Source organism: Protobothrops mucrosquamatus, unplaced genomic scaffold, assembly GCF_001527695.2.
Source record: "Protobothrops mucrosquamatus isolate PMUCROS unplaced genomic scaffold, P.Mucros_1.0 scaffold1352, whole genome shotgun sequence".
NCBI lineage: Eukaryota > Metazoa > Chordata > Lepidosauria > Squamata > Viperidae > Protobothrops > Protobothrops mucrosquamatus.
The window spans coordinates 114,653-133,605 of record NW_015387546.1 but is presented as its reverse complement, the minus strand read 5'-3'; the positions used below and the strand labels follow the sequence as shown (position 1 = coordinate 133,605).

Below are 18,953 nucleotides of genomic sequence, written 5' to 3'. Positions count from 1 at the left end.
ACTGGCCTAGGGGGTATTTTAATTGGTTTTAACAAAATTTTAATAGAGCGGCCAATTCAAATATTTATTCTTAATTATTTTAGATTTGTATTTGGTATTTATGTGGGATTGTTTTAAACTGGCTGTAAGCCGCCCTGAGTCCTCCGGGAGAAGGGCGGGGTATAAATGAAATAAATAAATAAATAAATAAATAAATAAATAAATAATAACAATGAATCAAATGGCTAGAGGAAAATAGTTGTAGCTCTGGGTTGAAATGAAGGTTTCTTGGTGCTCTCTGAGTCTGTTTGTTTTCTTGCAGATGTTTCATTACCCAAATTTGGTAACATCATCAGTACACTGTGCACTGATGATGTTACCAGTTTTGGTAATGAAACATCTGCAAGAAAACAAACAAGTTCAGGGAGTACCAAGGACCTCTGGTGGATCACAGCTAGCATTTTGAATGCCCATGTCAGCTGCATATATTTCTGTAAAAAAAAATTGAACTGAAGACTAAGAATAAAAATATACAAAGTACCATTTCATTTGATGTCATCTAACTGGAATATTAATACCATAGTCTCTATCATTAAAGTACTCACTCCTTTCGTTAAAAAAAAGACTACCTTTGACATATCTCATCTATCAAACTTGTTCCAACCCTTACCTTTGCATATAGGTGGTGGTTGACTCCATTGCCTGTTTGCCTGACACTGGGCTTTTGTTGGTCCTTGCATAACATAGCCAGTATTACAAGAGAATGTCACAACATCATTGAAATTGAAACCATTCCCACTTGTTCGTCCATAAATTGGACTTCCTGGATGACCGCAACTGACGGCTAATATCAGAAGAAGCAAGAGAGAAGTAATATTGTTATAATTAGATTACATGGCTAACAATATGTCTCTTCCTTTGTGAGATATTTTGGAGACTACACAGATAATCCTGCACAGAAAGGAGAAAGTGTTACATGAAAAAACAATGGTGTTGTCAGTGTCCATACCTAAATCTTTATTACTTCCAATCCATTAATGTCCTAACTTGTAAGTGTACCCTATATTTTAGAATGCTTAATACTGATGGTAGACAAGCAAGGACTGACAGGAGAAAGAGGATAACAAAATATTTTGTTGCAGATTCTATTTTTTTATAAATTAAGTTTGTTTTCTCCATACTGATTTGCAGAATAGTAAATAGTAAATTAATATCTTTATATTTTCTTTACAGTCAAGAAAGACTCAGAATAACTAGTACATTTAAATTAATCATATCCTTAAAGTCAGTTTAGAGATATACCTACTAATGCTGCATGTTAGAAAATATCCTGGAAAAGAAAGGTTAGGTTTTCTAATATTTTCATTCACAACTTATGTTGGCTTTGTATGTCTTAAATCCCATAAGTGTTTAATGAATCTAAGGATAGGTTGAAGAAAAAAACTCTTGTGAGAACCTGATATAAATGCTTCAATATTATTGAAGCTTTCACGTGTTTATTATCTTCTTGACATGAACATCAAATTCTAATGGCTACATCATTGTGACTACAACAGTATTTATTTTTCAGGAAACATGTACTGAATTGCATGGTACAAGAAGATTTTCACCCAGTATTCTATACTAAATTATAGCAATATATAATATGGTATTTTAATATGATTTGCATTATAACATTTACATATTAATAAATAAAACATGTAAAATAATATACTGTACAATTCTAAATTAAGAATTAATTTTTTGGCTTTCAGTGTAGCACTGCTTTTTCCAAGATACCGTAGACAGATACAAATGTGCTACAACCACTGGTGGGATTCAGCCGGTTCGCACCACTTCGGCAGAACCGGTAGCTAATTTTTTGTTGCCCAGGCAATGGACTTCCCGAACAGGCATCCACACAGAGAACCAGTTGTTCACATATTTGAATCCCACCACTGGCTACAGCCCTATCTCTGGCTATTAATTTTTGGCTCTATTGATTTATTGTGTGCCATCAAGCCGATGTCCACTCTTAGCAACCTAATAGTAAGATTTTCTCCAGGAGAATCTGTGTCCATACTGGTCCTTCCTGGACACTATAGTCCCAATTTAGAATCCTAACTGTTGGCTCTTCTTCCAACTTTATTCCTTTCATCATCTTAGAAAAACCAGATGTCATAAGGCACATGTTAACCTCTGTGGTGTTACTTACGCACACAGGATGGAAGCTGACCAGACCAGTTGTGATCTTGCTGGCATATCCGTACAGAAGAACCAATGAGCCGAAAACCAGGATTGCACTGATATACAACAGTATCTCTATATCCATAATTTTCACCAATCACCTGGCCATTAACAATAAGATCTGGAATTCCACAATGACCCGCTAAAATAAAGCACAAAAATTGATGCAACATTAGTTAAAAATGGGGGCACCATTCTTCTTCTTCTACCAATAGGATTAATATTATTCTTTTGTATCTGCTTTTGGATAATATAGTTATATTTCACCTTTTCTCCCATGCAGTTCATGTCTTCATTGAATAAATATTTTGAGAGTTAAAATAATGAAATGGTTGAACTGTTAGATTTTAATGTTACTGAGCAACCTTAACTAAACAGTTTCATTTGTTAATCTAGTCTCAAAATGGTGTTTGCAAAAAATGGGCAACTCCCATGTAAATTGAGAAATTGTTTTCCCCTTGAAATGAGCTTTCAGGAAGAAAGGAGGGAAGGAAGAAGGAAGGAATTGCAAGTCATAAGAATTAATGAAAGGATTTGTCTTTTATTTCATCTGAAATAATTTTCAAAAAGTTATCATTAAGATGTTCACTATCAATTACAATTAGCTACCAAAATTGCCTTCCAAGTGTATTTTTGTCAGGGTGAGAGGACCGGGAGTGGGGGAGATATAGAAAAGTTGTGATCCCAAATTAGATCTCAACATGTTGTGGTTCAGATATGTTGACTTTCTAAGAGCCTATACTTTCTACTACTTAATATTTTGATCTTGCAGTTATGGCTACATTAAATTAACACACAAACTTGTCTCTTAATAGTACCTTGATGATGATATGGTGGTTAACATAGCATAACTGAAATTCAACAATTTTGCCACCAAATACTTGCAATTTCTTTTGTTGTTGCTCTGTAATGATACTGCCCATATTGCTTTAAATTGCTATGATACTATTTTTTTCTACATTACAGATTCTGATATTTCTCTAGGAAAGGCCTATTCAGTTTGTAGTCCCATGGCTGCACATGTTCCCTAAAAGACTTGGTTATAGCATGTGAAATTTCTCCAAAAGAAGTTACTGGATTATATTTTCCAATGTGAGGACAACTTCAAATATATGGAGAATAATCCTATTTACCATTTTAAATTAATTTCAATTAATCTGACCTTGTTCTCTTTTTTTTTCAGACTACTGATGCTGACAAAATAAACTCATCTAATACAATTCCACATATTTTCTTTGGATATTCTTCCTTAGTTGTGGTTCCAATGGCTAATGATAATGATGGTGATGATTAAAACCAGCAAGCAAATAACACAAACCTAATTTAATATAGAAGTTCTCTTATCAATATGGGTCCTGTATTTTACTCTTTGCCCAAAGCAGCTCCATTCTGGCTTAAAACTACCAATGAGTCCATTCAAGCACAACTATTGTCTGCATATTGATTGAGATGTGGAAGACACCCTGGCAGTCACATTCCATCACACCTACAGGGAGTTTCCTAGAGGGGGGAGGTCCAATCCTATCTACTCTCTCTTTCTCCAGCTATCTGTGAAAAGTCAACTAGATGGCTATTTCTTCACAATGCCTCTGCAGCCTTCTTATCGTAATAGCACACAATAGGCAAAATAATAAATAATTCCCACAAATAATTCAGACACTGTACTTCAACATCTTCCTTGGTCACATTAAATGCCAATTAATCTTACCATGCTGAACCAGTGGTCAATGTTTGGGCTAATTCTCCAAAACTGGATTAAGGAGAGAAATATATAAAACTCACGTTCAGGTAAGGACAGGTGACACTTTATTGCCATTCCTGTTGGAATCTTCATTTCTATCTGATGTGGGAGGAGGCAAACCTACCTCCATTTTAATTGTCCAGGAGTAGTGTGATTATCCTTCATGTAGATTAGCTATATTCTTAAATGTGTGTGTGTGTGTGTGTGTGTATGTGTGTATGTGTGTGTGTGTGTGTAGGAGGTCATCTACTCACCTTTCTACCATCAATTTACCAGCCACTTACAGTTAAATGTATTAGAAATGGCCATCACGAATGCTAACTTCTTCACCCACAAACTCAAGTTACTACACATAGGCTAAAGATAAGACTGCAATATTATACCTATAGATTGAGAAAATCCATTTGCACAGACACACACACCTCAATTCTCTTCATTAACTAAGTGCTAAAACGTATGATGGCACAGACCTCTTTTGGAAGAAAATGATATATGAATTGTGGAAATAAAATAATGCAATTTCCGACATGTGAGAGCTCTAATTTACAGTCATTTCCATCACCAAGGAAACCGTTCTATCCCCATGCCCCCCAGCTCATCTTCCAGAATGGCTGTCTCATTATGCTGTGAACAAGAGGATGCACAGGGATTTTAACAATGATAATATTACAGATAATTGGTAACTCTTTACGCATAACCATCCCGGAGTGGATTGTTTAATTCCCTTCCTTTTCAATGAGTGGGAACAAATTCCCTAACACACCACAAGCTCTTCAAGTTCTTCTTTCAATGATGTCTATAATAAAGAGTGTCATGATGTCTCTTTGACCCTGGCAAGAACATGAGAACACCTGCCACATTAAAAGCCTACTAAAACCTGCATGTTTTTTAATCCCCTTATTGTCAACAGTCTTTTGATGATTTTCTTTTTTATTTACATAATTCTTATCCTATTGCAATGCATGCATAAAAATGAGCCCTAAAATTTAAAGAAGCTTGTTTGAAAATGTGAGAAGGTTATTCAACTATTATCCATAATAAAAAAAATGCTTTTGATTTCTTCTTTAGGAAAAAAAAACCCTTTTCTTAAGTCCTGGTCAGAATCCACTTCAATCCACTGATTCAATCTCAATCCCCTTGAGACCAATCCCCTTTAGTTCAAAAAAGACTGTGATGTATTGCAGCAAGTTGTTATAATTTTGTTGCAATAATTAAGAGAGCTTGAAGCAGCAACAAATCACAATCTAGCAAAAAAGGTGTCTCTCCTCCAAACATTGTATGAAATAGAGACCTATGTCAGCCATCCTAAATAATATAAAAAATAGGTTTATTTATATTGTTTACCATATAGCATACCACACTTATCACCAACCTTGGCTTTCCTGTGTCATTCATCATATCCTATTAATAAAACACAGCATTGCATGTTAATTTCCAATGAAAGGATTATCATGGATGGTAAACTTAAAAAAAGTTAGTATTTCTCCTCCCAATCAGCACAGTTTTATTTTTATTAGCAATGGATTGTCCACAATCTTTTCCATTCTGAATTTATTCAGTTTGTCAAATTGAATTAGTAGACTACTGCTCAAAAATCCCAATCTTCTCAGACCTATGGGTGGTGTCTTCTTCAATCTTAGGTCCTCTACAAGAGACCTGGGAATTTGAGGGTTCTGCACAGGATTTTAGCTGTTCCTAGCACTGCATTGTTCTGGACAGAGAGTTCTGATGTTTTTCCATCAGAAGTGCTAAGCTGGGACTGTGTTAGCTATTACTTTCCATATCTTCTGTAGTTCCTCATTCATGATCTGGTGCTTCTCCAGCTTCTCATACTTCTAATATGTATGTATCATTTATCTATCCACAAATACACAGATACTATTACCATTTTTCCCTACTACAGATAATTTGTAGAATGGCTTGATTTCTGACATAATTAGATTGATTCTGTTTGTTAAATTAGCAATAGATAGAAATAAAGTACAACAAGATATTATTTCATTGGGTAGAGAAGTTAGTCAACATTCTATAGCATCTTTTTTATTTTTCTTCATTCATTTTTGGATATATAGTATATTGCACATTTTCTCATTAGGTGGATAGATAAAACATTTTAATACAATGTTTGTTTTATTTTAGCCAATTTGGTCTGGTGGTTAAGGCACTGTGAGACTGTGAGTTCAAATCTTGTCTTAGGGGGCTAGTCTTTGGGCCACTTGCTCTCTCTCAGCCCAACCCATCTCACAGGATTGTTGTTGTTGGAAAATAGAAGAAGATCTATCCATCCATCCATCATTGATCTGAGGAGAATTGTGGCTTGTGGGCATCTCTTTAGAAATAGGTCTCTTCATTTTGAATACATAGCTTAGACATAAATTTATTTACGAACACATAGCAAAGGAATTTATATAAATCTAAAAGTATTTGACTGTTCACAATGAAAGCTTGAGAAAATTAGTGAAGGGTACAAGTGTGATAACCAGGGCTAAATGTGATATATATCATTAAGAGATTTTGAGCGGGGGGAAATTGAAGTGAAAGAAATGAAAAGAATTGTAGATAGAGAAAAGATGGCTGATGCATTTTTTAAAGGATTAGAGTAGATGATAGATTGTCCCAAAAGAATGCATGGAAATCATATGTTGAGGAAAGGATGTGTAAACTTCTTGGAATAGAGTTTTAAAAAGTTATATTGCTGTGTGGTGTAATCATATATGGAGTTACAGTAATGGAAAGAATGAAAAAGAATGATTGACAGGACAAATGTGGAAACATGGTTGAGGAAAACTGCATTTAAGAGAATGATGAATGCTGAAAAAAATAAGGTTGAAAGAAAGTTAATGCATAATGTATACACAAGGAAAAAAGTTAAGTGTAAAGAATATCACCAGAAAGAGCAAGGGATGCTAAAGGTTAAAAGAGAGAGAAAATGAGAGCAATTTTGATGAAATAAAAATTGCTTTGGGAAGTGGATTAAGAAGCTAAACAATTAGATCCCTGCAGAGTTAACTGCATTTTTTTTAAGTTATATTATTTGAAAGTAAAGTGAGGAAATGCTGGAGGAGGACTTTAGAGGTTGTAAGGGGTTCATAAGAAAATAAAAGTGAGAGATCCCCTTTGGTGTAATGGTTAAAAAATCAGACTAGCAATTAGGACAATGTTCTAATCCCACTTTACCCACTAAACTGGCCATGTAACCATGAGCCAGTCCATCTCTCTCAGCCCCAGGACGGAAGCAATGGCAAACTATATCCAAAACCTTGCCAAGGACATCTCCCGGTAGTCCATAGGAGTCAAAAACTGATTAAAAGGCACAGGCTTATGCACATACACACATAAACAGACACACACAGAGATATACACACAGATCAGAATGGGGCAGAACAATAAAACTGTAGGTTCAAAAAATGTAAATATCCTTTGTATATAGAGTGAGTTTTCATGTTTAAACAATGGATCTTTGCCTCAGGCATTGGAAGAATAGTGTTACTGTTCCTCTATACAGGTGTAAAAGACAGAAGAATGAAAAGTAAAACTACAAGAGGACTAGTTTGTTAGATGTACTTAGGAAAGGTATTGGGCAGAATTCTAACTGAAAGAGTATAACTACTGAAAATAAACCAAATTTGAGAAATGATGAGTTTATCCCAGGCAGGGGACATGGAGACATTTCTGCTCTTCAGAAATGTATGAAAACATATTGTATGTTGTTAACTTAGAGAAAGAATATAACACACGTAATCCTCATACAATAATTCATTTAAGCAATCATTCAAAGTTGCATTGGCACTGGAAAAAACCTGACTTACAGCCAGTCCTTGCACTTATGGCCATCACAACATTCTCCATGGTCACATAGTTATAATTTTATGTATTTATGACAGTTGCAGTGTCCGGGGTCATGTGATCAACCATTTGCCATGTTCCCAGCCATAGCCCGACAAGTAAAGTATAAGGGGAAAGCTAGATTCACTTAACAACCACATGGTCCACTTAACAATTTTTGCAAAAAAGGTCATAAAATTGGGCATGACTCATTTAATAACTGCCTTGCTTAACAGCAGAAATTCTAGATCCAATTGTGGATCTAAGTTGAAGATTACCTGTAATGTAAATAGGTTTGAGTTACGGCATGTTTTGCATATGTTGAAGGCTGCTTGCTGGATGTTATAAGTGTGGCATATGGTGGAGGTAAAAAATGTACAAGAATAACTGGAATATTCAGGAAATGGTTTAAAAGAGAAGGCTGTCAACACTACAAATGAGTATGGCTGCAGTCTTTTTTTCCTACTCATTTTTGGTTGCCACATAGAGCAGAGAGAGGGGGGTTGCCCAGGTGCTCAGTTAGTCTAAATAAACTTTTATCCTATGGGAACCAAGGCTGCTCCTGAGACTACAGGCTGGGCGTTGCGGGAAAAGCCCGCCAAGAAGATGTATTGGGGAACGTAGTTGCTTGTATAGCCTTAGGGATTGGATTTTTTAACTTTGTATTGGGGAATTGTTATGTGTGTCTCCAGATTTGGTTTCACTTTTGATGTGCTGATACTTTGTAACTAATAAACATATTTTTTGAGGAATTTGCAAGCCTCAGAGTTCTGCTTTATTCATCTCTGTCTGTCGGAACCATGATATTAAACCAAGTCTGGAGACACATGTAAGAATTCCCCAGTACAAAGTTAAAAAATCCCTCCCCTAAAACTATGCAAGCAACTACATTCCCCAATACATCTTCCTGACGGGCTTTTTACAGAACACCCAACCTGCAGTCTTGGGAGCAGCCAATGACCTTGGATCCCATGGGACAAAATATTATTTAGACTAGTGAATCACCTGGGCAACCCCTCCCTCTGCTCTATGTAGCAACCAAAAATGAGTAGGAAAAATGGCTGCAGCCATGCTCATTTGTAGAGTCGTCAGTTGGCTCCCCACCTGGGATTCGAACCCTGGCCTCCCGTGTGACAGGTGGGGATTACTTACCACTATACCACCAACGCATATGGATAATTATATCAATAATGCTTGCAATCACATTAGATATGAGCAAAGAAGAAAATACAGTCTGGTTTGGAAAAGTGGACTTGGCCATTCTGGTAGGAACACTGTTACAGATGTGACTATAGGTGCAAGTTTGTATTCAAATGATGTTACACTGTTGCCTGAGAACCTGAATGACCTACATTAGATTGTACGATTCGAAGAAGAATATTGATCTGAAAATTAAGGTATCAAAGGCCAAGGTACTTGTGTTTGACAAGCAAAATGGGATGAATGATTGCAAGTTACATAAAATTTAACAAAAAAACTAGAGAGAACCTATCCATTTATGTACTTTAGATGATAGATTGTTTATAGGAAAAAAATGGCAAAAGGGCTCAAGAAATTTTAAAGCAGTGTAAATATTGGCAATATGCAATCTTTTGTGAAGAATCAATACTTGTTAGAAGAAGCTCCAACAAGCAGTATGTAAGGGGATGCTTCTGACCACTTCACTATATGAGAGTGGGGTATGTCAGGAGAAACATTAAATGAAGTTGAATAAAATAGGCATCAAAGCATCAGGGTAGATGCTGCATGAATGATGTCTGAACAGCAAATGTGAACAAGCAGTATAAAAACAGTAAATTGAAGTGATTTGATCATCTAGGATGATTGAAGACGGAATTGCAAAACAAATATATGACCTAATAGCGATTGGGTCAAGAAGAAGGGACAGAAAAATAAACTGATGTTTGGAGAGAGTTGTTGAAATGTTGAAAACCTGAAAAAGGCAGAGTTGAAAATTCTACAGAATAAAAGGGATTGCATGGATTGATGTATGGGGCTGATAGAAGAAAGAAAAGATTTCAAGGTTAAATCTGTACTGCATAGGGATTGGATTGGCTGTACATTATTTCAACTCTGTTTCCTTTTCTTATCTGATGTCTTTAATATCTCTAGCTTACCATTGCTTACTTTTTTTTCCTGGCTTCTGAATAATGTTGCTTTTCTGACAGGAAAGAGCTGAGGAATATTTATGTAGGTAAAAGTGTGCAGTTTTGATGTGTGTGTGTATTGTATGTATGCATACAAAGTATGAAGCCAACATTGCCCAAGTATTAAGCAATAATATTTATATAGCACCATTACTGTCTTTTTAAATAACATTTTAGCAGAATGACATTGTAAAGTGGTTCCACTTAGCTTCCCACTGCAAAACAAATTATTTTTAAAAATTAAGACAAATAACTAAATGTATCCACTGTGTTTTGCATCCTGTTTATCTTCCTACATAAAAAGCTTCCTTAGGTGCTATTTAAAAATGTCTCTTACGGGAATAAGGAGGATAGCCTTTAAGATTTATTCAAGTACTGGCATATTCTCTTTACAGGAAAGAAGCAAGCATCTGGCTTTGTCTAGTCTGGCAAGCAAAGCAGAGTCAGGACTGAATAGAACTTTGATAGGATGATTTCCAGATAATATCACAGCAATAAACAAGACTGGGAAGTTGAGCAATATCACAGAAAAAAGCAGTGACAAATACTTCCATGTCATCATAAAAAAAAAGAAAAAAGAACAAACCCTACATGAAATCAGCCAGGACATCAGGAACTGAAATTCAAAGAATACTTTAGTCTTTAACACAATCTAAGAAAAGCAACCTAAGAAGTATAACCACTTTAGGGTGTTTTATAAGAAGAGTCAGACCACTGCCAATTAAAACATTTAACCTAAACTAGGTAAGTTATTTACGAACAGCCAAGAGTCTTAAATCCTATGTAATTTTGGATAAACTAAAAATTGCCAAGCCATTTTTGAAAAATTGATTTAGAAAATAATGTCCAGTGACTTTATATTCCCCTCCCTCAAAATATATAAAAAATATATAAAAAATAAAGGAAAAAAAAAACCCCAATCTTGATCTAAATGAATTACTGTTGGGACCCTGTAAATACCCTACGTTAATTATTTTGCCTTAAATGTATGGTACAATTTATCTTTAATTAATCTTAGCATAATCACAGCCATCCTCAATGGGGCATCTGTCACATGTTCATAAATCCAATGACTCACTAGTGCAGTGGTGGCGAACCTATGGCACGGGTGCCAGAGGCGGCACTCAGAGCCCTCTCTGTGGGTACGCGTGCCGTTGCCCCAGTCCTAGGCTTCAGCTGGGTTTTATAAAACCTTTTTGCTTTAGGCCTCTGCCGCTGTGCGCAAAAAAAAAAAAGGTTCAATCAATCAGTCAATTTCAACTTCTTGCGGTGGAAAAAAAAGATCTTGCAAAGTTGAAATTGATTGATTAAACTTTTTAGTCCCACTCAGTCTGCCATTACCACCATAGTCACGCCCACCCAATAGGCCACACCCACCCGGCACCCGACGATGCATAAGTGGGTTTTGGGTTGCAGTTTGGGCACTAGGTCTCTAAAAGGTTCGCCATCACTGCACTAGTGGAATGGAAACAAAGGCATTGGAAAAAACGTTAGTATTCAAATCAGAATTTTTATAAGGAAGTTACATGATATACTAAAATATATCCAATTTTGTTTTTTTTTTTGTTTTTTAAAAAGCATGTATTTCCTTACCTAAGCATCTTGTTTCAGTTCCACTCCATAGTCCAGAAGAGAGACATTCTCTTACCGCTGAGCCCACCAGCATGAATCCTAGGTCACAAGTAAAGATAGCAGTCGAGCCATATGTAATCTGAGTTCCAATTTTATTCCCATTTGGAGGTGTAGGAAGTTCTCCACAGGAAATAACTTTGAAAAGAAGAAATATACATATTTGCAATATATATTGCACTCATACTAACAACAAAATAAATTAAAAATAAATGTTAAAGAAGCGGCAATGGCAATAAAAATGCTAAAACTTTTAGGTATTGGCTAGGATAATACATACTTGAAAAAAATCTATAATCTGAAGTATATTTTAAACTGTGTGCTGGTAAAGTGACAGAAATGTGATTAAAACAATATTGTGCAATGGAATAAAATTGCTTCTGTGACTATTGATATGTCCAAGGCTGATTTTGAAAACTGCAGATAGAATAAAACTGGTGAATGTACTTTATTTTAAAGCTATCAGCATTAAATGATTATGTGGGCTGTATGGTGGCTTCAAAGATATTCTTGTGTAGTTAAAGTTTCACTGATAGAGTCCATGGCATTTTTCCCAGCAGGCTGAGGATAATAGGCTTATTATCCTCCTATGAAAAAACTACCATATTGAAAAAGGATTGTAATTTTCAGTTTGTTGGTCTTCACGATTAACACAAGATGTTGAAAATAAATGACTACCTAATATAAGGACCAATAAGGACCTGGAGCTAGTTGAATCTGAATGATACCGCTAGATGAGAATATTTGTAGCTCAGGGTTGATCTGTGGAGTCCTTGGTACTCTCTGAGCTTGTTTTCTTGCAGACATTTCACTACCAAACTAGGTAACATTATCAGTGCTAGAAAGGAATGGGGTTTGCTTTCTATTGATACAATAGCAGTCAGTGTTGGTGGGAGTGTTCTTGGTGGTTCCTTGATTGGGTTGTTGTTTACTGTTTACTTGTTTGTCTGAGTTGGTAGTTCCTTGCATTGTTTACAGGTAGTTCTCGACTTATGACTACAATTGAGCCCCAAATTTCCAATGCTAAGTGAATTTTGCTCTACTGTACGATCTTTCTTGCCACAGTTGTTAAGTGAGTCACTGCAGCTGTTAAGTTAGTAACATATTTATTGTGAATCTAGCTTCTTTATTGACTTTGCTTATCAGAAGGTCACAAAAGGGATCACATGACCCTGGGACACTGCAACTATCATAAATATGAGTCAGTTGCCAAGGTCTCTGAATTTTGATCAACTGACCATGGGATGCTGCAATAGTCATAAGTGTGAAAAACGATCATAAGTCACTTTTTAGGTGCTGTGTAATTTTGAAGTGTCACTAAATGAACTGTTGTAAGTCGAGGACTACCTATACTTCTTAGTGTTAATCTCTGCCTATCTGGGTGCTGATTGCTGGTGAGGATGTGTTTTGGATTTAAATATGAATAACTAATACTAGAATACTTACTTTGGCAGTATGGTCTCTCGTTTCTCCAGCTCCAAGTTCCATTAGCAAGACATTCAATGGATTCTGGTCCCAATCCATGGTATCCAGGATCACAGCTAAAAACTACTTTTGTTTTGTACTCGTAGTGAGACCCATTCACTATTCGCCACCTTCCATGTTCCAGGGTAAATGAATTAATGCTTGGACAGGTAACAACTTGAAATGGAAAGAGAGAGAGAAAGAAAAAGAATATATTTTGACAGCTTCAAAGGGTCAATCCTTGATATCAGTTTATGTATTAGGACATGAAACTATCTTAATTTGTAAATTAAACAATTGTATAATAATCTGCAGTTTGTAGGTAATTCTGGTTTTATTTCCGTTTAACATTTTATACTTCCTTCTTTGGCTACAGAGAATGGTTATTTTATTGCTCAAAATAATTAATTAATGGACCACATACTAGAATTTAAAGGGGTGGATTATTTGATCAGTAATATAATCCTTATATAAACATTTCTGGAATACAGGTGATTATCCTACATCTTGAAGCATGATATTCATATTCATTTTTTTTTAAATGAGAATATCTGATTTCACTTTTGACTAGTAAATTATTAATATCAGCAGAATCACATCATTAGTATCTAACCATAATTACTCTTTGTATCAGAAAATGAATATATGTCATAACTAATAAGAGAGCTTTTTGTCCCCTAACATTTTCCTTGGCTATAGGGTGGAAAATCAGGTTGCACAAACAAGTGACAAAACTTTGCAATTGTAATTACACCTTATTTCTACGATGCTTATATCTAGCTGGATTGTACTCAATACTGAAACTAATGAGAGTACTTCGACATTTAAATAACGATTCATTTAGAGCTTTGAAAGAAGGGCCACCTCTTATAATTCACACAACATATCTTTTCTAGGTTAAAGGCTTTTTCCTCACCATGTGTTATTGGCTTAATTAGAGTGATGTTCCACACGTGGAGATCTTCACAGTTTCTGATGCATTCTTATGAAGCAAGTTCTACCTTAGATGGCTTAAATCAGACATGTCAAACTTGTGACGTCACATGACGTCGCACAACGTATCGGAACATTTTCCCCATTGCCGGCAATGGGGTGGGCACGGTTTCCTCATGATGCATCCGGCCCGCAGGCCGGCAGTTTGACATCCCTGGCTTAAATAAACCTCAGAGGTCTTTCTCTTCTCTCTGTGTTACTCACTTGATTTTAATTTCCCAATTAGCTATTTTGCTTTATCTATTTTCTATTCTTCCCTGTCACTATGTCACATGGTGGCATCCAGCTATACAAACAAAGAATGAATGGATGATGTATATGTGTGTATATGTACATTTATCTATGTGTCTGTGCATAGCAAAACCTTCTACATGCTAACAACTTAGTGAATTTTGTCTGTTCCTTTATGAAATAAGCAACATTCTCTTCTTCTGAAAATACAAATGGAACATTCTTTCAATCATCATTATCATCCTAATTACCATATGCATAACTTTCAGCAATAATTAAGTTCTATTTTGTTCATTAAAAGAAAATGGAGCAAGTTTTGACTTGTCTTATTAAAGTTTGGGGCATAATACATGCATTTTGTATTCAAAGGAGGATTCTATCTCTTCTGTGCTTTTGATAACTATATAGTATCTCCCTCCAGCATTGTTTATTTATTTCCAATCTAATCATGAAGATTTTGAATTTATAAATTCATTACATGAATCAATAGATTCATTAAACAAGAGTTCTCTTGTTTAGTAGATTACAAAAAAAAAACCCAATCAAACATAAAAACCAATAACTTTTGATAACAATTAGCCAGGAAAAGAACAACGGAAGAATGTAAAATATATAAGATTCGTAAGTCCCAAACATTCCCAGCACTAAAAAATTTACAACCAGTTAAACTCTATAATTTTAGCTGCCTTGAAAAAGAAAAAAGACAATCAGTAGAAAGACTATCTGGTAGATAGCCAAGCAATTTTCCCAAGCACAGTATTAAAATAAGAAGGTCCTCAATTATCTGTCCCATCATTTAACTTCATTGGTGTTGTGGGAAGAATCCAGAGAAAGAAATATTTTGGGGAATATTAAAAAGGCAGAATATATTTTCCCAAAGGAATAATGGAGAAGATCTTTAAAAAAGACAGAAATCAGCCCAGAAATCAGCCCCAGCCCCTCTCCCCCAAGCAGAATCTAGGTAGAAGCCAGCTTTTAGAAATGCAGATGTGATAATCCTTTCAGAAAGGTTGGAGCCAGGAAGCTAGAAGCTGATGAGATTAGAAAGACAAAGACCCTTAAATCTACATCCCCCATCCAAACTCTAAGTGCAGGAAACATAATAGGATTAACCCACCAATACCAAAAAGGACACACTGAACCTCAGGTCAAAGTTCATGCCACAGGAACAGGAACTCCAAACACAAAAGCCCAAGAAGGTATAAAAACCCACCACTCTCAGCAACATGTGATCAGCTTTCCCAGAGCCATGCTTCTGTCTGGCTTTGCTCTTCAATAAACTACAACCTTCTTTCTAAAACAGTCTCCATTTTGTTTATTCCTGGCTTCGACTGAACCCTGATGAAGATTTTTCATTCAACAGTGTTAATCAGTGGTGGGATTCAAATATGTGAACAACCAGTTAGTTCTCTTTGTAGATGCTGCTTCCGGAAATCCATTCTGGGTTTGGGCAACAAAAAATTAGCTACCAGTTCTGCTGAAGTGGTGTGAAATGGCTGAATCTTACCACTGGTGTTAATGAAGAATTCTCAAAGATGTCCAAAGAGATTGGACAGAAATATATAGAGAGGAGATATTCTTTTACCTATATGGTCCTAAACTGCTCAGGAAAATAAGCCTTACTTTATTTTGTGAGGTTTCTAGAACTGAAATTACACACGTTCTTTGAATAAGTTTATATGAATTAAAGTTGGTGTAAGGTGAGACTACACAGACTACAATAAGTCTGAGTGCATCTCTTCTGACTAACAGTTTTTTTTTAAAAAAAGGCATAAGATTTTATGAGATGCAGCTGCATAGAATTGTTAGCTGGAAAAGATTCTACCAGATTTGTGATTTCTGTCTTACAGAGAATGTTTGGAAAAAATCTCCTAAGAAAATTTTTGGATTTTTTTTAAGTCCCAAATGTTATCTGCTACACATAGTTCTAATACCACTGTAACTTCAAAAGGCCGCTAAACAGGACATTAAGTGAGCATTAAGTGAGGACAACCTGTAATGATGTATGTTCCACTTTCATTAAGGTCTTTCTTGAAAACAGATAATCCTTGACCATAATTGGAACTAGAATTTCCATTGCTAAGCAAGGCAGTGATTAAGTGAGTTGCATCCAATTTTATGACACTTTTTGCCATAATTTTTAAGCAAATCACTGCAGTTGTTAAGTGAATCAGGTGGTCATTAAGCAAATCCAGCTTGCCTTTGCTTTTCAGAAGCCCTCTAGGAAAATTGCAATTGATGATCAGATGAGGCCAGGATGCTACAAGTATCAGGGCCTGAATTTTGACCACATGATTGTGAGGATGCTGCAACAGTAGTAAATACGAGGACTGCTGATAGCTTGCTTTTCACAGTGCTGTTGTAGCTTAGAACAGTTACTAAATGAATAGTTATAAGTTGAGGACTATTTGTACATACATTCACCTAGGTCTTTGGGATGCTTCACTCATTACTTACAATCCTTTTAAATCAATAATTATTGGGAAAGTGAAACACTAATAATAATCTTTAAATGTTTAACAACAAAGCAAACAGATCTTTTCTAGGTTATGCTTACCTACACAGCGAGGTGTTTTATTATGGTTGCTCCATGTGCCATCTGGCTGGCAGGATGCAGTGGTCAGTTCCTTGGATGAAAGACGGTACCCATCATTGCAAAAGTAAGTAACGTATGTGCCTACTAAGTAATCCGTAGTTAATATCCCACCGTTTAATGGAGCTTTTGGAATTCCACAGGAGATAGCTGAAACATTAACACAGGCAGGCAAAACGTCATTTGACTACACTGGCAAATTCGATTTTTATGTATATTATCTCCAATCTTCAGAAATAGAACTGTAATTCAGATATGAAATGTGGCAGGATTGCAGCATAAAAAAATAACGCATCATTCATTTAGACTTTTTGTTTTGTTTTGTTTTCAGCACCACCTGTCCTTGCAAATGAGTTTCTGTTTTTCTTGCATTCCAGAGGAGCAAGAGACAGCAAAATTTAGATCAGCGGTTCTCAACCTATGGGTCGCAACCCCATTTGGGGTTGATCGACCATTTCACGGGGGTCGCCAAGCAAGGCTGTCCGCCATTTTTTCCCCTTTTCCGGCGGGTGCCTTACCTCCCTTGGGCTGGGCCAGCTGGTGGTCGGCCTGCTCCGTCTCTGCCGCTTGCCAGCTACGCCTCGGCCTGCGCAGGGGGCGGAACCACGCATGCGCGGCGCTCCCGGGCAGGGAAAGTCCTCGACTTACGACCGGTTTAGTCCTCGACTTACGACCGGTTGGGGGTCATGGCATTAAAAAGGTTGAGAACCACTGATTTAGATAGTTTTGTTGGGAGGAAGAGGGTCAAGACGTGTCCTCCCTAAAGATTTCTCAAAGTATATTTTTAATTATGCAAGTAATCTGCTTTAGTTTGGCAAGATTTCTGTCTATACACGAGGGACAGTAAAGGAAACTGCTTAGAAGAAACTCAGCATGTCTTTCTTAGTTTTTGGTGCCTGACATCATCAAACTTGGTGAAATATTCATTGTCCCTTTGCACTGTTTGAAGTAAAAAAACCTCCCAATGAATACAACAGGCTTAAGTTCCTACTTCATAGGATTCAGATGCTTTCATGTCTTTCTGACTCTATTACATTTTTTTCTTCAGAACTCTTACATTTCAGATTGAAAATTTTCTCTTACTAAACAATATATTAAATATTATTTATTTAGTCATCAAAAGGTTGATTTCTTCTAAATATGACTGGGAATATAACTGCTTTGGGCTTTTGAGCAGAATGGGACCTACTGAAAGAAGAGAACCACCTCAGGGCCAACACAATCTTCCAGAAGTTGAAAACTCAAGAAAATGCAAAGGCATCACGATTGGAAAGAATGATTTTTTTTTTCTGAACAAGAAAAGTGAAACAGGATCTATATTGATGTTTTAGAAGAACTCTCGTTTCACTCCTGTAAAGGCTTCAGGTGATATGTTCAACTGCTTGTTGTTTTTATTACAAAGAACTATTTTCAAAAGGATATGCTGCTGCAGTTTTTACTAATTTAGCAACATAGCATCACTGCTGGTCTCTGGGCAATCATTTGGTGAACAACACACTTTTTGCATACTTTCTTTTGCAAATTGTTTGCTCTATTTTCTTACTGGGTTAGAACTAGCGAAATATTTCTTGATACCATTTCATTCAAGTATTTTCTCTTAAAGGTTTTCACCATTCTGTCATTTCACTCAAAAATATGATGCCCGGAACAATACAAATTGAAGACCAAGGTAAGCATATTCACATTCACTTCCCCATCTCTTTTATAGCTTTGAATTTTATACCGGCCAATCAGCATTTATAGAATAATTTATAACACTGAAAAGAAACAAAAGAGATTATTTGTTTAAGTTTTGAAATGATTCTTCCTTGTTGCTGATGCTTGCTTATTTAATAAACATGTTTTAAAAATTTAATACATTCTGTAAGGGGGGATGTAATAGATACATACATGTGGAGTATATATATATATATATATATATATATATACAAACCAACATAACACCTCGAGGTGCCGGCCTACGGACAGGCAAAGATAGATTTAAAGACCAAACGGACAAGAACTGTAGGAGCACTCTTTCCCCTGAGTCAGAAGGGACTGGATTCTGCAACAACTCACCAGGAACCTACCTACAAGCCAACATGGCTCGCGGCTCACGGACAAACAAAGGTGGATTCAGTGACCA

The 18,953-nt window shown here is 36.1% G+C and overlaps 1 protein-coding gene across 1 annotated transcript in view; it reads right to left on the bottom strand.

Annotated features, from left to right (window-relative positions):
- The window catches only part of LOC107292474 (CUB and sushi domain-containing protein 3), a gene marked incomplete at its 5' end in the record, with an annotated part of 196,708 nt that overhangs the window by 64,154 nt on the left and 113,601 nt on the right, over window positions 1-18,953 (bottom strand). Inside the window, 5 exons of the mRNA XM_015821564.1 lie at window positions 650-823; window positions 2,174-2,347; window positions 11,512-11,685; window positions 12,994-13,188; window positions 16,793-16,978. Of these exons, the coding sequence (XP_015677050.1) occupies window positions 650-823; window positions 2,174-2,347; window positions 11,512-11,685; window positions 12,994-13,188; window positions 16,793-16,978 (903 nt within the window). The remainder of the gene's footprint in view (window positions 1-649; window positions 824-2,173; window positions 2,348-11,511; window positions 11,686-12,993; window positions 13,189-16,792; window positions 16,979-18,953) is intronic.